The sequence below is a fragment of the Dipteris shenzhenensis genome, chromosome 6, assembly GCF_047967505.1.
Source record: "Dipteris shenzhenensis isolate YYH24624 ecotype China chromosome 6, Dip_SZ_1.0, whole genome shotgun sequence".
Classification (NCBI taxonomy): Eukaryota; Viridiplantae; Streptophyta; class Polypodiopsida; order Gleicheniales; family Dipteridaceae; genus Dipteris; species Dipteris shenzhenensis.
This window is the reverse complement of record NC_141601.1, coordinates 54,079,416-54,100,438: the sequence shown is the minus strand read 5'-3', so window position 1 is coordinate 54,100,438 and position 21,023 is coordinate 54,079,416. Positions and strand designations below refer to the sequence as shown.

General features: G+C 43.2%; 1 protein-coding gene and 1 pseudogene across 1 annotated transcript in view; one reads left to right on the top strand and one right to left on the bottom strand.

Annotated features, from left to right (window-relative positions):
* Window positions 1-2,338: 2,338 nt before the first annotated feature.
* LOC147901354 (F-box protein At1g67340 pseudogene) lies at window positions 2,339-4,426 on the bottom strand (annotated as a pseudogene).
* Window positions 4,427-14,624: 10,198 nt separating this feature from the next.
* The window catches only part of LOC147901353 (threonyl and alanyl tRNA synthetase second additional domain-containing protein), a 30,367-nt gene continuing 23,968 nt past the window's right edge, over window positions 14,625-21,023 (top strand). The window contains exons 1-5 of the mRNA XM_087376003.1: window positions 14,625-14,912; window positions 15,013-15,156; window positions 15,242-15,351; window positions 15,459-15,551; window positions 15,643-15,745. Coding sequence (XP_087232129.1) covers window positions 14,823-14,912; window positions 15,013-15,156; window positions 15,242-15,351; window positions 15,459-15,551; window positions 15,643-15,745 — 540 coding nt within the window. The 5' untranslated portion in view covers window positions 14,625-14,822. The remainder of the gene's footprint in view (window positions 14,913-15,012; window positions 15,157-15,241; window positions 15,352-15,458; window positions 15,552-15,642; window positions 15,746-21,023) is intronic.

The window sequence follows — 21,023 nt, the reverse complement described above, 5'->3', positions numbered from 1 at the left end:
AGAAAATGTAATTGATGATATGGCCCTTGAGGGGTCCCCTCTAGGGGCAAGGACCATATCGGCATGCATTATTGTGTGGGTCTCGGTGGTGACGTACATGTTGTGGGGATGTTGAAGAGATGTCGATGGAGCCTCCACTCCAAGCTACTCCTTGTGAGAGTAATGCAAGGCACGAGCCATCTGCAAGTGTCACTCAAGCGGCCTTCGGATTGTTGCAATGTGTTGAGGAAGAGGAATTGGGGAGAGCGGAGAAGAGAGGGGAGAAGGGAAGGAGAAGGAGAAAGGAGGGAAGAGGAGAGTGAAGGGGGATATAGTGGCAAACACAAGGGCACTACAATGGAAACAAGGGAACACCCAAAACACTCTCTTGGAAGAGAAGAGAGAGATTGTATTCAAACTTGTGCAAACAACAATGAAGACCAAAGTTAACACTTTGGCCTTTTATACATGTCACCTTTTGAAGGGAGGGCCAACCCTTTTCCCTTTAGCACTCTCCCTCTCTTTTACAACTAAAGGCTCTTGGGAATGTAGGGTGCCAAGGCATATTGCTATTCTTCCCATCTCTCCCTTCTACTAGGGGAAATATCACTTGTGTTAACCATATTAGAGCGCTTGGGACAAAAGCCTGGTGTTAGGAGGTGTTCTTAACCGACTCCCAAATAGTGCTTGTGTTAGCCTCGCACCTCCAAGACTTAAGTGATTTGGGGATCGAACTCCCTGAGCTTTGTACTCTTTCCATGGCTATTTCCATTGACGTAGATCTGAAATGTGCATGTTGCCTGCAATCGTTGGCCTTGGGGTGTTAGTTGGAACCTAGAATCTTTGCACGTTGCCCGAAAGCGATGACCTTGGTATATTTGGGGATCAAACTCCCTGAGTTTGAGCTGTACTCCTTCCATGTGCATGTTGCCTGCAATCATTGGCCTTGGGGTATTTGGGGATCAAACTCCTTAAGCTTGTCTATTGAAGTAGATCATGAAGCCTAATCACCTCTAATCATCGATTACCATGCATTCGGTGACGACTGTACTTTGTGGATATTAACATGCCCCCTTTCTTGTTGTTGATCCGTCCTCGGGTCAGTCACGCTGGAGGAGGTGTGTGGTGAGGACTGTCTATAGGATTGCATAGTGGTTCAACTATCGTAGAGTAAGGCGAGTGAGGTACGACGATATTTTTAAAAATGGGTGGTGTGCATATCCTCATACCTTAGGATGTGATGTTCATGGATATTGCAGACGCAGAGGTAGAGGCGGAGGTCTTGGAATTGCATAGGACCGATGTCGGGATTGAAGTCCGAGATCCACCCGTGGTCCGTAGGTTGGCCTCCACCATGAGGATAAAAGATGGTGCGATCCAATATCAATGCTATTTTGCTTATATATCCACTCTTACAAGTTGTGGATGAAAATAAGACAACAAATGGCACATTGACAGGTGACAACAACTTACAAGATAACAGTGTTACTATTCGTCTCACCACTTGGACGAATGTTCAAAATTTGCACCTAAAGGGTACCACAAATTACCCATTGTATATATAGATTCAATCTTATAGGATATCTATTGGGGGATATAGATATAGTTTCAGTGTTACAGATTGAGAGTAACAATTGACAAGATAATTCTGACACACACTTGTGTAAAAGTTCTCACAAAATTTCAAAAACATGGTCATCATCCTGGAACAAGTTACAATAGACTATCTACAGAGTGACAATGATAGTTATCAAGATATGCATACCTAGATTCATCCAGCAACATGCATAAACTCATCCTGAAAAAACAAAACAAACAATGCAAATTTAATCGTAGAAGTTTCACCCATAAAATTGAAAGGCAATAAACTCCATCACACATAGTAGCCATCATAAAAACATACACCCTTTCATAGATACCACACTCCATCTAACCCATGATCAACTCCTACGACATCCCTGTGTCCAAACTACTTGCACCTATGTTGAACCCATTTGTGCACTTTAAACATTCAGTTGATATTCTACTTGTAGATTCAAATATTTTACAGCACTAGTCCAAAAGCAAATTTGTAGTGTCTATATTCTAGCAGGCCTATATATTCCCTCAATATCAAAGAGAAGAATAGAAGAAACCATTGCTTGCATTGAGTTTGAACATAAGCGAGTAAATATAAATCATCTTCCACTTTTTATTACTAGAAAATCACTGCGCTATCTCTCAATTTGTGTTTATGTTATCAAGGCATGACCTTATATAATGAAAGCAGACCGCATGTGAGAGACACACTATCCTGGTTTTACAATGACCCGATTCTCTAGTGACAATAGAGACATAACGGTGGCTTTGGGGAATATTCCTATGACTCATACAGGTCCTCAAAAGCGAAAAGGTTATCATCTTCACCGTCATTATCTTCATGATCATCCAAATCTAACATAGGATTACATTTATACTTGTGCTGGAGTTTCCAATCTAGAGCTTGGCAAGCTCTGGAACAATAGTGTACAAAACCACATCTGAAACATCTCCTAAAGTCATGTCTCCTAGAATCAAGGCGGCCACACTTTTGATGAGAGCAAAGGCGCAAGCTGATGATGGACAATGTGTGGCAAACCAATCCACAATAAATTTAGTTGAGATATGAAGCTTTGTAGGTGGAACATTGCACAGCCAAAATCGCTCAAAAGAGAGTATTCCCCCCATTGAAGAAACTTAAACATAGCATTTTAGAGGAATGCCAATTAATGCTTCAGCAAATCTCACTATTGTATGTTGAATGCTAGCTACTATGCCTCAACGGTCTTGCTTAATGCGGAGGCATCTAGCTCCATTTGCTATGAGCCAAGTGAAAGGCAGTCTCAACAAAAGTGCCAGGCTTAATAGCCATTGCAGCTGCCACCTCTCTGGCATTTGCTTCCAGCAAAAAACTCCTTCCTTCCGCAACATTTTTCTTGACTCCATATCTATCTTGTAAACAGTGGCCAAACTCACGCATGGCATCTACATGTCCTAGAGCGGCTGCTTTGGCACACAACTAAGCTCTTGCTCTTAAATCCTTATCTTTCCTTGTGCCCTCACTCCCATTAAAACAAATCACAACGACCAATGAGTGTAGAGCAGTCGTGTGAGACACCACGGTTACTTTTTTATCAAGGCAGCTCCCCCAATTCGATCACGAAGGCAATAGAAATGTATCCGCATCAAAAGGGGCCCTGGGGAAATTCAATCTTTAGTTCTATGACTCAAGACATGACTCATGAGAAAAGCAAGCACATACAAGCCAAAAAAGTCAGAAACCACATACAAGTCAAAAAAGCTAGAAAGCCAACAACCATCCAAAAATAGAGGTTAGGAATTTAAACAAAAAACAAAAAAACTAGGAATAATCACAAAACTCCCCTCAACTCAATCCCAAAGCACTGTCTCTACGAGAGCTAGTGCTAAAAATCAAAAGCACCCAAATTTCCTATATAGTGGGGAACCACGAGTTGCTGGGGCACAACATGCGTGTCATGGCAAATGGAGTCCTTGGTGAAATCTTGATCGATTTGCCTATAATCAGATATTGAAGCATGTTCGTATCTCTTTCACTGTGACTTCCCACACATGCAATATTACGTGAGATAATAGAAAGCTTTGCAACCCACTGACTTGAAAAGCCTATACAGGTGAAAGTAAGGGACAAGTGACACAGAACTCCTTTGCATAACTTTTCATGAACCCGAATAAAGACCTGACACAATAGCGATTTGAGACCGGTCACCTCTATGGAGGATTTTTTCCTTTACAAGAGACAAGACTATCAGCTGAGGACAGGACCCTAGCTATTGCAAGACAAGCTTATGGCATATACAAGAAGACTCTTATTAGAGAACCTAGACAAAATAACTCTTCATCTTGATCAAGCAAACCCAAATGGCCCTTCCAATTTCTCCATTCCAAGCATCGATTTGTTTATGGCAAGTTCCATCAACGTGCATTTAGCATCTGCGACTTTTGAGCAATCAATGTTGGTGACCATCTGTGCTGAGCTTTCAAAGAGCATGAAAGGTTGCCGGCTTCTGAAGCTATATTGGGCGAGCCATGGAGTGACATTCCCAAATAGTGCTGTCGAACAAAATTTGTTGGCAATTTTTGTGTTTTCCTTGTGGCTTATCGCTCACGTATGTGAGCATTTTGATGACCTGCGAGCTGTAAAACTTTCGTGAACAAAAGCACGAGCTTGCGGCTCTGCATTCTGAGTGTTTGGATCATCGTCTTGTTGGAGGTTAGGCTCTTTCAACCTCATAGTTTCGTCTAGGATGAGCCCTTTGTTCGGACATTCTCTAGTGCAGTTAGAGGGGAAACTGCTAGCAAACTCTACAACCATGGCTTTGGGAGCCGTTTCCTTTTTTCTCTCGACAGCATCATGCATCATGATCCTTCCTTTCCCCGCTATTACCATATCTAGTTTGAGCATTTACCGTTGCTAGACTCAAATCAAGATGAACCTCTTCCAACATGCGATTGAAAACATAAACAGAAGCAAGGAGAGCTCCACGTGTTTGAGGCTAGTCTGGGGGAGTGCAACGATTTGGAAGTGGAAGCTCCAATGCAGAGGGTACAATACGGACATGATTTGAGTGCAAAGATCTATGGTATGATAGGGAGGGAAAATGGAGTGGAGGATGAGACTCCAGACGTGGATGAAATGCCCCCAGCTGAAGCAAGAAGAGAGGGCTAGGTGAGATAGTTGCGATCCATAGGTAGGACGAGCTTAGTTTGTATATAACTAGGAGATCCATAGGTAGGACGAGCTTAGTTTGTATATAACTAGGAGATTTGTCAATATTTGTCCCTACACTATAGCAAAGGGCATGTACCTACTTGAGTAGCGAAGGCGTGACTTTTTCCTTTCACTCCACTGTGTATCAACCAAATGTAGATGATGTTTATTTCCTTTCACAAAGGAATAGTCAAAACTGCAACAAAGCACTGGAGTGAAGATCTTCCACCATCTCACAGATCCATAAGTTAAGATCATCACCGTGTAAAGTGACACCCTAACACTGAGGATGCTTTAGAAGTCCTTGATAGTGATCATGGTGACAAGAAGCTACAGGGACACTGAAAACGCTGGGATGAAAGCTAGCTTGTAGGGAAGGCAAACGCTAATCTCTGTTTATTATGACAAAATATGAAGAGGGGAGAGGAGAAGAGTGGAGATGAGGAGAGAGGGCACAGCTAGAGAGCACACCACAAATGACTAACTATACACTAGATTTAGTTGAAAAAATAGAATATATACAAACCCATTTAGGGTTAGGGTTAGGGTTAGGGGATCTAACCCCTTTCTTTATAGCACTCTATAAGGTTAGTGCTATGCACATATGATCACGTGATGGTGCTATGCACACATGATCACATGATGTTGAGCATGAACTCTCAACACCTTCCCTCAAGATCAACATCATGAAGTAGGCCTTCCCTCAAGATGATGATTCGGGGGAATCGAAGAAGGACTGAGCATTACATTCCATCACACCCCTTTAATGGGAATGTCCTTCCTGTGCGTCAAACCAAGAGCTAGTCGGTGTTTCTCGAATAGCTCTTTATCGAGTGGTTTGGTAAAGATGTTTGCAACATTCTCTTTGCTATCATAATGCTGCAGTGTGATGTCACCAAGTAACACTCTTTCTCTAATGAAGTGCTCTCTAAAATCAATGTGCTTTGTCCTGGAGTGATATACTGGATCCTTGGCCAATGCTTGAGCCGATTGATTATCACAGTATATTGTTGTTGGCTTTGACTCATCAAAGTAATCTATTTTTGACAATAGTCTTCTGAGCCATATAGCCTCACATGCACCTGTAGTGAGTGCTCTATATTCTGCTTCAATCAAAGACAAAGAATCAGTTGGTTGTTTGTTTGACAACCATGATATAGCACCTTGACCAAGGAAAAATGCATATCCCTGTGTCGATCTCCTGGTCTCATGATCTCTGGCATAGTCACTGTCACAATATCCATGCAACCGTGGATGACTTCCTCTATATTCTATCCCAAACTGTCTTGTACCTCTGATGTATCTCAAGATTCTTTTGGCTGCATTCCAATGAGACTGTTTTGGATTTGCCATAAACTGTACTAGTGAGCTTCTTGCATAACAAATATCTGCCGTGTGATTGTCAGATATATAAGAGATTCGATGAGTTGCCTGTAGTATCTGTCATTGACTGTAGGCTTTTCTGAATCTTTAGTAAGTTTTAAACTCTGTTCCATGGGAGTGGCTGTAATCTTGCAATCTGCCATATGAAACTTCTTCAGGAGACTGTCAACATACTTGAGCTGACTCATGAATGTGCTATTTGAATCTCTCTAGATCTCAATCCCAAGACAATAGTGCATTAGTCCAAGATATTTCATGTTGAACTCTGCAGATAAGTCTTGTTTCAGTTTTCTGATGAAGCTATCCTTGCTTCTCGTCACAATCAGATCATCTACGTACAAAAGTGCAATAGTAATGTCTTCCCCTTAAACTTTGTAGTAGAGAGTATGATCTGCATTGGATTTCATGTATCCCAAATCAACAAAATACTTGTCAATTCTGCTGTACCAACTTCTGGGTGATTGCTTTAAGCCGTAGAGACTTTTCTTGAGATGGCAAACCTTATTCTCCTTTCCTGGTTCAACATAACCTATTGGTTGTTGCATGTAGACTTCCTCGTCTAGATAACCATTGAGAAATGCATTCTTGACATCGAGTTGATACACATTCCATTTGCTGAGTGTCACTAGTGATATCAAGAACCATATGGAATCCATCTTTGCTACTGGAGCGTAAGTCTCATCATAGTCCTGACCATATTGTTGTGCAAATCCTTTTGCAACTAGTCTGGCTTTGTATCTTTGAATACTGCCATCTGGATTGTACTTCACTTTGTATACCCATTTGTTTGCTATGGCCTTCTTTCCCGGTGGAAGGTCGCATAATTCCCAAGTATTATTCTTATACAAAGCATCCATTTCTTCATTCATAGTAGTTTGCCATTCTGGCTTGTCTACTCTGTCTTTGAAGTACGCTGGCTCTTTTGTAGCCATGATGGTAGTCATAAGAGCATAGTTGGTGGTTTCAACCTGAATTGCTTTGCCTTTCTGAGCATATGTCAATCTGGCTGGTGGTCTGCTTTCCCTAGTAGACCGTCTGAGCTGCTATGGCTATGCTTGGGGTGTTGCTGGAAATTCTTGCTCTTCTTCATCAACCTGTTCTGTAGATGATTGTGAAGTCGATGCTTCTATCTCCTGTGTAGGTGAGGTTTTCCATTCTGATTCCTCATCAAAGATTACATCTCTAGAGATAATGACCTTGCGGTTGATGGGATCATACAATTTGTATGCTTTCCTTTCTTCACTGTAGCCAACCATGATGCATTTGCATGACTTCACATCCAATTTCCTGTGATGATCATCATGTATGTGGGCATATGCTATGCAACCAAATATGCGGAGATGCCCGATGTGTGGCTTGTGTCCATGAATGCTTTATAAGGAGTCATATCCTATATCGGTTCGATAGGAAGCCGATTAAGCAAATAGTTTGCTGTAGCTATTGCTTCTGCCCAATACTGATTCGAAAGATGCTTTTTACTAAGAATTCTCTAGCACTGTCTGCTAAAGTCCCATTCTTCCTTTCAGCTCTTGCATTCTGCTGAGGAGTATCTGCACATGTGAATTGTCTTCGAATGCTGTGATTTCTACAAAAGTTCATGAATGCTGAAGACATGTATTCACCTCCTCTATCTGATCTCATGACCTTGATCTTTCTGCCTGTCTGGTTTTCTACCATGGCTTTGAATTCTTGAAATCTAGAAAACACTTCAGATTTCTCTTTCAGAAAGTAGACCCAACAATATCTGATGTAGTCGTCAATAAAAGCCAAGTAGTAAAGTGAACCATTGATGCTGCGGGTCTGGGCATAACCCCATACATCTGTATGTATCAAGTTAAGAATGCCTCATGCACGAGAGGTACTTATAACAAATTTGGTTCGCTTTTGTTTGCCGAAGTAGCATGCTTCGCAAACTTTTCCAAGAAACTGTAGCTTCGGAATCCCAATTGCCATATTCTGATTCCTGAGATCTATCAAGTACTTGAAGTTGACATGACCATATCTCTTGTGCCATTTTGCAGATAGTGGCATCTGTTGCGGTTGAGCTGACATGGCATGCTTATCTAGTACTGTAGCTAGCATTCTATATAAGCATCCTTCCTTGACACCTTTTGCTACTAGCTGACATCTTTTGGATTTTTCTCTGGTAGTGCTTCTTCTAGGCTGCCTACTGCAATTATATATAGATTTTTAAATACTAACTTACAAACTTGTTTATCGTGGTTGTGTCTACATAGCTACTGGTTTGTGATTTTCTTTTACGTAATATATTTGATTAATTTCAACTTATATATGTAAATATTCTCAATTTATTGGCTTAATTGCATTCTTATAATTAGTACTCATTTATCTCTTGATGGCTGGACGGAGTTGGCACACTGCCAACTAGGCTACATGCAAGTGCGGGAAGGCATCTCATGACTAACCGCACTGAGGGTACACGGAGCATTTCCCAGGGCAGCCGGGGCTCGTTTGGAGCCTCAGATGATCTCGGATGGCTTTGGGCTGCCGTAGGTTAGTTGCTCGATTTTGCGCACCAATTCTATCATGTGGTCGGTGGCCTATTTCGGGACTGACCCCCAATCGACCGTTTTGGACGGACTGGGTCGGCCACCCAATTGAGCCTAACCGACTACTTGTGGTGGCTATATAAGAGCAAGCCCGTGAAGCCCATTTTATTACTGGCTACAACAACCCTGATTCCTAAGCATCCAACCTCCATCCTCTACTGTTTCCAGCATGCCATCAAAGCTTCTTTCACAGGAGCGCACAGTTGGGACACATCGCCATCTACTGTATCAGTTCTACAGTAATCAAATTTTTGATTCTCCATACTATCTATTTTCTCTCTTATGTACGAGATTTGGTAGTGTGTTTCTGTTTGCGAGCAGATTGTGAGAGATGGCCTAGCCCGCAAGACTGCGAATCCCACCGTTCGGCGAAAGCGGAAAGTTGGACGGCACTAACTATCCTCTCTGGAAGTTCAATATGAAGACCATCCTAAGCGCATACGAGCTTTGGGATACTGCTACTGGGGTGGACCTGAAACCGATTCCGAGACCAAATCCAGCCAATGCAGCACAACAGATAGTACCAACTGCGGATGAGATTCTCGCGTGGACAAGAAGAAATGCAGATGCGTTGTGTTCTATTGTCTGTAGTGTAAGTGATTCCGTCATGAGATGTGGTTGATGAGAGCCACCACCACCAGGCAATAATTACCATAAAAGTAAATGACGAAGCCTAATCACCTCTAATCACTCATTACCATGAACTCTATTACTATGAGCATGCAGGCCCAATGATTGGTAATTTACTTCACTAATAGTAATCATGCACACTTGGCTCATAGCAACAGAGCTAGATGCCTCCACATTAAGCAAGACCGTCGAGGCATAGTAGCTAGCATTCAACATATAATAGTGAGATTTGCTGAAGCATTAATTGGAAAGGCCTTGTCTCTCGAAAATTCTGTGTTTAAATTTCTTCAATGGGGGGGATACTCTCTTTTGAACGATTTTGGCTGCAATGTTCCACCTACAAAGCTCCATATCTCAAATAAATTTATCGTGGATTGGTTTGACACACATCGTCCATCATCAAGCTTGCGCCTTTGCTCTCATCAAAAGTGTGGCCGCCTTGAATCTAGAAGACATGAGTTTAGGAGATGTTTCGGATGTGGTTTTGTACACTATTATTCCAGAGCTCGCCAAGCTCTGGATTGTTGGAAACTCCAGCACAAGTATAAATGTAATCCTATGTTAGATTTGGACGATCATGAATATAATGACGGTGAAGATGATAACCTTTTGGCTTTTGAGGACCTGTATGAGTCATAGGAATATTCCCCAAAGCCACCGTTATGTCTCTATTGTCACTGGAGAATTAGGTCATTATAAAACCAAGATAGTGTGTCTCTCACATGCAGTTTGCTTTCATTATATAAGGTCATGCCTTGATAACATAAACACAACTTGAGAGATAGCACAATGATTTTCTAGTAATAAAAAGTGGAAGATGTTTTATATTTACTCGCTTATGTTCAAACTCAATGCAAGCAATGGTTTCTTCTGTTCTTCTCTTTGATATTGAGGGAATATATAGGCCTGCTAGATTATAGACACTACAAATTTGCTTTTGGACTAGAGCTATAAAATATTTAAATCTACAAGCAGAATATGTTTCAACTAAATGTTTAAAGTGCACAAATGGGTTCAACATACGTACAAGTAGTTTGGACACGGGGATGTCATGGGAGTTGAGCATGGGTTAGATGGAGTGTGGTATCTATGAGAGGGCGTATGTTTTTATGATGCCTACTATGTGTGATGGAGTTTATTGATTTTCAACTTTATGGGTGAAACTTCTACGATTAAAATTGCATTGTCTGTTTTGTTTTTTCAGGATGAGTTTATGCATGTTTCTGGATGAATCTAGGTATGCATATCTTGATAACTATCATTGTCACTCTGTAGATAGTCTATTGTAACTTGTTCCAGGATGATGATCATGTTTTTGAAATTTTGTGAGAACTTTTATACAAGTGTGTGTCATAATTATCTTGTCAATTGTTACTCTCAATCTGTAACACTGAAACTATATCTATATCCCCCAATAGATATCCTATAAGATTGAATCTATATATACGATGGGTAATTTGTGGTACCCTTTAGGTGCAAAATTTTGAACATTCATCCAAGTGGTGAGACCAATAGTAACACAGTTATCTTGTCAGTTGTCACCTGTCAATGTGCCATTTGTTGTCTTATTTTCATCCACAACTTGTAAGAGTGGATATATAAGCAAATTTTTTAGCTATGTTGACCTGTGAGTTTTTTATTCTTTCATCCAATTGGTGTCTAGGTGCTGGAAAGCATAAATCTAGCTTTGTCAAATAGGCGCATGCTTACTACCTGTCTTAACAATCTTCATCCCCAATTCCTAAAATTGGATCGTTTCTAGCCTTAGGAAGGAAGACGTCTCAATCATCTTAAGATAGATGTGTAGCAAATCACTCAAGTGCATAAAGACACTGGACAAATACATCAATGCAATATGTCCACGAAACGTGGGAAAGAATGCTCACAAAAGAGCTACAAACACCAGTAGGGTTCTTACAAGGTTCTATCTATGGGATGCTTGGCCCTATATATAGGCATGAAGAGGTTGGAAACCCCCTGACTTACCTGATTGCCATGACACCGACTAGGGCCTTGATCTGATCAGGTCCAAGCAGACCTGACTAGGTTAACTAACCAACTAGGTTGGCCAACTGGTCCGCCATGATCTAGGGTCAACCGATCCCAAACCGGCCTAGAGGTAGACATAAAATTGCTGCCTTTTTGGCAGCTCTACTAGCTTATGAATAGCTTGAACTCAGTGCATGTGCTCCCATCTCCTATCCAATTGAACCCTTTTCCTCTTGCCTCATCTGGGGCCTCAAAGGTGGGGCAGTGACCAACGACAATATCTATGTAATATATATTGGCAGATATTTTCACTTCTGCAAGGATATATATAGGTGTAGAGATGTACCAATACATTGACAATAACTTTTGAGAGATTGGTAGTCCAAAGAAAGAAAACCTTAACCTCTATTTAAGATGGATGATGATTATCCTCTATGTAGATAATTTAAACATCACCGGTGATCACGAAGAGATGATCAGGTGGGTTAAGTGTCATGAAGGAGTTTGAGATGATAGAGTTGAAACTTCTTGCGCTACTTTGGTGAAACAATTACAACCTGGAAGCAAGCGTATGGAGGCAAGGCTTGGAGGCACACTAATGGAATCAAGGCTTGGATAGATTGTTTGTAGGAGATCTCAACCTGTAATTGATTTATAGCCCCGTTGGAGGGGGCCTAGATCTAGGAAGATACCAAGACTACAAGATAGACAGGTGGTAGGAGTCTTAGTAATTGGAACGATCAGTAGTAGTTTTTAGTTGCGCAAAATTCCACCCATTGTCTACACGAAACTAGGCTACAGAATTTGTTCTAATAGTTGGCGTCAACAGAGAAAACAATCCTACGCAAGATTCTTAAGGCTCTCACTTCACACCAAGATGCTTCAAGCTCTTGTTGTTCATGACCTTACTGCTCAAGGACTTTGTGCTAGTAGCTTCTCGCATTCGGGCTCCTTGCAGCACCCTGTTTGTCTTGTCTCTCAAAGCTTTTTTGAGGCTTTTCATACTATTGGACCTCCGCAAGTAGGTAGATTGACACGTTGCATGATTGGCTTGTGTATGAGGTTAGATAGTTTTTTAAAATATATATATAATTTTTCTAGTTGTATATTCATTTTTTCTAAAGATAATTTTTAAGACAATAAGAAAAAAAAAGAATCGTGGAATGTTTTTGTTGTAGTAGGCTTTTGTGTATCCCATTTGCTTTGGGGTATCCTTGTAAGGGTTTGCTCAAATGGCACATGGGATTCGCAAAAAGCTGGTCAATGAATGTGCCCATTCTCTTTCATTAAATATTATGTTATCGAGAGTGTTTTGGTACCATCTGCTTCAAGATATTTTTGAACGGGTTTCCTTAGATAATGCATGAGATTTAATTGTCATTGTAAATGTATGGTTAAGTGCACTTTTGAATACTCCTAAGTGATGACATGTACTAGTTTCCTATGTACCAATCACAGATCTTGAAGATGAATGTGCCTTGCAGAATTCAGAAGTTGACGATGAGTATGCGACTGAAGCCGTTGCTTGGAAAAAATGAAAAAATTTGCAATGCAAAAAGCGGTTTGTTTGAAAAGATGGTTCGCCTTTATAAAAAAAAGCCATTTGCCAGAAAAGTCGATTCTCCTGAAAAATGATGTTTGCTTGTTGAAAGGGCTTTATGCTAGCCAAACGAGCGTTATGCCTGCCTAACTGGCTTTATGCCTGCCAAATGAGCTTTATCCCTTCCTAACAGGCTTATGCCTATTTGTGAAAAGATCATTGTTACCGAGACTGTAAAAGGGAAAAAAAGTCAAATAAAGCAAAACAAAAGGAAAGTTGCCATCAATACTTTGCATAAAACCACTAGTCTAGGAGATATCATTTATAAAACCTTCATTGTTTTAGTTATTTTCTGTTCTCTTTACTAAGCTATGCACAGCTTCTAGAAGGACATCAAAGTGATTCATTTTAAACTGTAAAGGTAGCCCTGAGCCTGGCGTTCAAAACAACAACAATTGACCCAAACAAATCAATTGATAACATCTTGTACAAACAGAACTTAAGCTGTGTCATGCATTATGGTTACACACCAAGCGATTGTTTATTTTAGGTAGTCGCGTACTTGTTGAAAAACGGGATGATCTCTGAATAACTACAGACTATAACAATCCAAAATTTAATTTCAAACTTGCACAACAATGACCAGCACGCAGTAAACTGTTTCAACACATATTTGGATTTGAACTTCATGTGTGAACAACATGGAGTTAAAGCACACGACGAATACCTTACACGAACGAGTGTTCAAATATCATGCGGTGGTCTTCGGGGAGATAGATTTGCCATTGCATGGCTTTCAAAGTTCTTTTTAAGACTAATTCAAGTGTGGTCATCTGCAACCAGTGTGGCAATGAAAACGTATCGACCCCATTATGGATCTTGTATGATGACAGTTCTATACACCCTTACCGCTTTGAGCCAATTGTTGAAACGACAACTCAATCTGATGATGATGTTGTAATTCTCGTAGCAACTACAAACCCAAATCTCGCACCTAGTGTTGAAAACCAACACTCAATTGACGCTGTCCTGCATTATCAACACAGCCCCGATGATTGTTTATTCGATACAATAAAGTACTTACTATTGGACTCTAATATTATCGATGTTGCTTTAGCCTGAATTCTTACAACATTTCTCTCTTTTGATGCATGTTCTTAATGCAAATAAGATTCAAAATCAGTAGTAGAGATGCCACATGGGATGCAAGATTGAAGGATGACATTTCATATGCTTGTAGTCCATGACGCAACATTATTTAGGTTGCAACCAAGGCTGAGTTATGAGCTCTTGTGAGCGCAGTCTTATTCATGTATTTGTTGGGCTTCAATTCTCAAAAGGCGCAAATCTTTGCACATTACCAAGGCAATAATAAAACATTACCCTTGACATTTGCAGGGACGATCGAGTCTTGATGGACCTTGTGTCGTGTCTCATGTTTATATTTTTTTTCGTTCTTTTTTTTTCTCTTTATGATAGTTTCATTAAATGGTAGGATCCAAGTTTCAGTTTAAGATTGTAGTTATGTGCTCCATGACAAAAAAGGAACTTTGAAATATAGAGAGCTATCAGTGAGGATAATACTTAATTGATAGAGCCTCATAAGCCGAAGCAGTGCTTTTGTGCATATACGCACTCTTGTTTGTGTTTTGAAAAAGGTGTCATCCCAATCAAGTTTGGACACTCAACCCATGCTCATGCTTCGATTCACTCCATTCTATTCACATTTTGCACATTCTCAAATTCACGCCTTTCTATTCTCATTTTGCTTGTGCGTGAGGAGGGGAGTGCCTTGTGGCCTAGAGGGATTGGTTAGAAAAATCAAGTGTTGTATTCCAAGTTCCGTCGAGGCTCAGCTTTCCTGCCTTCTTCCGGTTCAACTTTGGGCCAATCCCACGCATTACCACCTCCTCGCACTCTTTTGAACTTGAACTTCAGCTCCTTGAATCCTTCCTCCTCCTCCATGACTATCACTCTCCCCCCCACTGCCTTGGCTTACTTCGATGATATGTGGCAGTTGCAATCCCAAGCAACCTTCCTTGCATCCTTCGTGGTAACGGCCCTGCCATTGCAATTTGGTTTCACCTTGCATCATCTCCCGACAGTTTACTTTGGCTTTCGAATCACACAAAGTTGCCAACCTTGCCTTTCAGGAGAACGACAGAATAGCGTTGATATTGGATCGCACCATCTTTTATCCTCAAGGTGGAGGCCAACCTGCGGACCACGGGTGGATCTCGGACTTAAACGATCAGCTCAAGTTTCGCGTGGACGATGTTCGATTGAAGGACGGGCTAGTAAGTAGATTCATTATGTTGATTAGGTTGGAGCGGGGACAATCTTGTTCTCGATGTTTGGTGGTCTTATAGACCATGTTGCCAGGTGTACCATTACGGGGTCTTCAACGAGAATACGGATGGGACTTACGCATTTCACGAAGGGCAAAAGATCCGTCTTCTTGTTGACGAAGATCGGAGAAAGCTCAATGCTAGGTGCCACGAACTGAATTGATGCCTTGCAACGACAAAATGTGCGCTTGACAGGGAATTCTATGCTTTCTTCCAGTTGAATTGACTTGAAGGAGTGGGTGCTTCTTCAGGCTACACTCAGCAGGTCATCTACTGGACATCTGCATGCGCAATGTGGGTTTAGCATCATTCGAGGCTGGAAAAGGACACCATTTTCCCGACGGGTAGAGTTTTCACTCGAGTTACATCTCATTTTCATTCGCACACCACTAATTACGTCATAATTAATACGTGGTTACTAAATTTATTGACCAGGCCCTTTGTGGAGTATAAGGGTATTATTCCAGCCGAGGACTTGGCTTCGAAACGATCTGCTTTAGAGGCCGAGGCTAACCGGCTAGTCTCGATGGGCGGTGCGGTGAACATTTGCAAGGCCTTTGTCTCCTTTCGTAGATTTGTTGCCAGAAACACTTTTTTGGAAAGTCTGAATGTTTCAAGTATTACAAAGGTTGCACCCACTCATTACTTCTCCCTTGACACATAGGTAGTCTCTCACTAACCTGGGTTAGCTAGGGATGTGACAATCAATTCAAGTATTACAGAGGTTGCAACATTGATTTGAACTTAACCAACTCATTCGACCTCCTAGGTCTCACTTACCCATAGGTGAGTCACTAACTTGGGTTAGGTAGGATGTAACATTCTTTCTTCCTCCAAATATATATGTCCTCGGAAATAAAGCTGGGGAAACAACTCTCTTCCAAGTTGAATCTTCATCAGGTCTATCTATCCGTGCAAGTAATTATTCTATTCTTGAGTTGCTTTTGTCTTGTGTCTAGAACCTTTGGAGGTGCATATGGACTATAGGTCAAATCTTCCAACTCTATCAGTTCCCTAGGCGATACTTAATTGTCTCCATCTTTGAAACATGCGCTCAGCACATGTTAGCTAGGCCTATTACTGCCTATATCCAAGGTTGCATACTCCGAGCACCTCACTTCATGCCTTTCCTCACACTACTCGCTCTACCTGCCCACCACCATTGGGGACCGCCGCTTGCAACAATTGGTACAATGATGAGTGTAAGACTTTACACCGAAGTGTTGCTTCTATATTTGTCTCTGAGCATTGTCTATTGACTGGCTTGCACATCTATGCACATAAGTTTAAGAAGTTTGTGATTCCACACCCCACACCACACTGTGTGAGCTCCTGGGCAATACTATCAGTCTTCTGTTGTGTGTACCCTTTGTTGGGTCATTTCTAACATGGTATCAGAGCCCAAGTAGGAGGCTCACAGGTGTGGGAGCCTAAAGGCAGGGATCTTGCTGAAGGACGACCTTGATTCAGAAGCTCTTGGGAATTGACTTCCACGACTGGAGGACAGTGTCCTTGCGAGAAGGAGGGTGACTCAGGTTCAGTTAGGTGCGTTTAGAGTTTTGGTCTACTGAAGATTGAGTTTGGTTGACTTTGCTGTGTGATTAAGCAGTAGAGATGTCGATCTCTACAGCCTCTTCAGCCCCTGCTCTCCCTTCCTCCTCCCCCAGTTTTCTTTCATTCACTATCCCTAACTTAGGAGAGTCCGAGAAACTGGATGGGACAAACTACCTGATATGGAAGTCAGCTCTACAATCTTGATATGGAAGAGGGAGATTTGGTACATATCCACTCTGGTACTGAGGAGGCTACCCAGACCAAACCTCTGACTTTTGAGGAGTTGGGTCCATTACTTGCTACAGGAGGAAGCTAGGGAGAAGCTCTACAACAACGACAAGGACGACAAGGCGCTGTTGGTGAAGGATTACGTTGGCAAAGGACAGGGCAAGCCTAACGGTGGCAAATCCAAGAAAGACGACTCTGATGACGAAGACACTTCTAAGAGAAAGCAGAAGAAGAAGTGTTTCTATTGCGACACGCCTAGACATTTTACGAAGGACTGCAAAAAGAAGGCGGAACAGAAAAACAAAAGAAAGGAGACCGACTCAGATTCAGAGGGAGATACAAAGGCTAAAGCAAATGTGGTAATCGAAGAGTTGTTCTCGGTGACATCTCCATGTGTTACCGACGTCAGATATGTTGACCTAGAAACCACAATATGGATGTCTCACATTGAGATGTGAGTCGACGAGGAGTCAGATGCGTTTGTGAAGGTGAAGGACAGCATGGAGTGCTTGGTACCTTCCAGGAGCGCTGCTGTTGACTCTGACACGAGAGTGGATTCCATGGAGTGCCCTGGGGTCTCATGTTTAGATGGATGCTGTACCTCAGAAGGGGACAGTACAGGATTACACAGGCTATTGGTGGGTACCTCGTCGAGGTGCAGGGTTTGCTTTCAGAGCAAGCACACAGGCAGTATGACGGTTTGGTATGTACTTGATGTTTTGCATTTGAGCCTTTATAGCATGCTGTGGAGAGACTTTGCTCTTCATTTGTCTTAGGTAATGCGAGATTGGAAGGAATTGGCCTTCTTTGAAGGCAGATGGGGAAGTGTGGGTGCTTCTTCAAATCTCGGATGCAGATTGCTGGAAGGTGATGGACAAAGAGTATTGAAGCCAGAAGAGTACCTGCTTGAGAGCTCAGTGAGAGTTCATGGTCCAGGTTATTTGGAGATATTCATTGGCTGTAGACCTTGCCACAGTAAGGACGGGTTGAGACAGACCCTCAGAGCATGGTACCTGGAAGACTCCAGGTTGTTCACTCATTATGAGGGGGACAACTGGAAGATCGTAGTTCGAAGGTGGGCACGTGACTGAAGATGGTGGTGCCAGGAGGTGCTACCAAAGATGGACCTGTGTACCAGGATGGTGTGCGGAAGCGGAACTAGACCTGGTGGAGCAAGAGCCACTGGATGAAAAGCCAAGAAAAGATTTCGACACTGAAATGTTCCAGAGGACTACGACCAGGGAGTTACTGGAGCATCGTCATCGACGTGTTGGCATTGGGCCGAGATGTGTCGGTGAGAGGGGGTGTTGGAAAGGTCACCTCCCCATCTGTAAGCCCCCATATGAGGAGAGCATGGGGGAGGGAGACCTAGGGCATGTGCCCAAAAGAAAAGGTAAGGGAGGGGGCTGCCACATGGGCAGTACATTAGCTGTCATGTGGGCAGCACAGCAGCCTGGCAGAGGCGCTTCAAGGACTGTCTGTACGGGCTGGAACAGGCCCCGAATAGAGGCGCACAGGTGGTGCTGACATCAGCAAGCGTACGGAGCAGGGTACAAGGCTGTGCAGACCTGGGACAGGTGGCACTGACATCAGCAAGTGTACGGAGCAGGGTACAAGGCTGTACGGGGCTGGATGAGGCCTGGTGGAGCAGCAAAGGAGGCTGCTATGAGGCAGGGACCTGCCTTTATATAGGGCTGGGCCCTTGCCTTGATTGGAGGGCCAAGGCCCTAGAAGAGTGGGTCAAAAAGGCCCCGGTTTGTGAGCCCTAATAGCCACAGACTGGTTGGCCAGAGTGGGCAGGCTGGTCGGTTTTTGCCAGCCCACTTGGGGGCCTATAAAAGGAAAGGCCCCTTGGCCTCATTTCACATCTTCTGGAGCAGCAAGAGACAAGCAGTCATCAGGAGCAGCAGGAGACCTACTCTTGGAGCCTATTCGCGGAGGACCTGGAGAGAAGGAAGAGCTGCAGACTGAGCTTGGAGGGCTGCCTACCTAGGCTGACACTCAGGGCAACAAGGTTGAGAAGAACACTGTGGACAGAGAGTCTACATATGCTTGAGGTGAAGCACGGGGTCTCAGAGATCTAGAAGTGCTTGACATGCAGTAGGAGAACCTTTTGGTATTGTATCCTGTCCTACTTTGTGGACGGATGGAAATATAAAGTGTTGCTTCTATATTTGTCTCTGAGCATTGTCTATTTACTGGATTGCACATCTATGCACATAAGTTTAAGAAGTTTGTGATTCCACACCCCACACCACACTGTGTGAGCTCCTGGGCAATACTATCAGTCTTCCGTTGTGCGTACTATCTGTTGGGTCATTTCTAACACATGGGATCATGGATCACATTCTCACGCTCAGATGTATCATTGAGGAGGCGAGAGCACGGAGACAGAGGGTTTATTGTTGCTTTGTGGATTTCCGCAAAGCCTTTGGCACCGTTCCCAGAGCTTGCCTCATCAGGCGCGTGCATGACTTGGGTTATGATCAGGAGGTCATCTGGGCAGTTATGGCACTTTATGAGAGTCTCAAGCAAGGTTCGGACAGGCGTTGGATGGACAAATGAGATTCTGACTACGATTGGGGTCAAACAAGGATGCCCTTTATCACCCACCTTGTTTGGCCTGAGCTTGAGACAGTCAAGGAAGGTCCACTGCTGCTCCTTTCTGCTCCTTGAATGGTTGCTCAAAGTGATCCTAATGGAGGCCCCAAGGCCCCCTTTTATAGGGCACAAGGCCCTTCCAAAATAGCCGACTGGTAGGGGGCGAGAATTGGCTGACCCAATCAGCCCCCCTACCCAATTTCTTCTCTTGCCTATCAAACCCCCTTGTGGTGGCACTCCTTTTGAGGGCTGGCTGGCCCAGCCTGGCCATGTGGCAGGCTGCCACTGGTCCAGGCTTGACCAGCCCTAAACTGACCCCCAAACAGGCCTATATGGCCCATAACTGCCGCGATGCTTCTATGCCTCTTCTTGATACTGTTCCGCCTCCTGCGGCGGCGGGCTCTTGGAACCTCGGGAACAGCTCCAAACAGTCTGTACACCTGTCCGTACTGATCCCATGCCCTGGCTGACATCATCACCTTGTGCAATCTTTGCTTACTGGTTTCCCTGCGCAGTCCTGTCCTCTCCATCCATAAACAGCCATGTGGCACTGCCGTACCATTTCTTCCCACCATGTTGGCCCTGATCTGTGAGGTACTTCCTCTCTGTCTTTGCTGCCCATGTGGCAGCCCATGTGCTGCCCATGTGGCAGTCCCATGAACCTTTCTATTATCCTATGGTCCACCCCCCCGATGCACTCCTCATTTGGGGGTGCATAGGTGGGGAGATGACCAACCCTAATCCAACACCCCTTCTCACCAACCCACATTGGCCCGATCCCAATCCATCGATGAAGATGCTCCAGTAGCTCCTCTGGATCACTTTGGTGTCGTCATAGTTTCTTGGCTTTTCATCTAGTGGCTCTTGCTCCACTAGGTCCGGTTCTACTTCAGCATACCAGTCCGGTACACAAGTCCATCCTTGGTAGCACCTGATAGTCACGAACCCGCCTTCGAGCTCAAGCACTCCAGCCTCCTCCTGGCTAGGTCTGCAACCAAATAGCATACCTGAGAAATTATATCCCAGGCATAAATCTAGATTATATGGATTGTAAAATGTAAAGCTCCATGTGTGGTTCTGTGTTGTCCCCTTCTAACTCACAACCTCCGTTTGACCCTAAGTCCTCAGGTCCTGTTGAAGAATCCCCACTTTGTGTCAACAACACCAGCCAAGCACTCAGATGGCTCCAAGCGCTCATCACTATCCATCACCTTCACAAAAGATTCTGACGACTCTTCTGACCATCTCTCAATGTCGAACATCTTGACAATAACACCGGGGTCCGTATACCTAATATTGGGAGATGCTACCAAGAAAATTTCATCTTTGATCACCAAGTGAGATGACTCCTCTGACTCTGACGTGGCCCTAGTCTTCTTCTAATCAGCCTTTTTCTTTTTGCTGTCCTTCACAAAATGCCTTGCCTCATCACA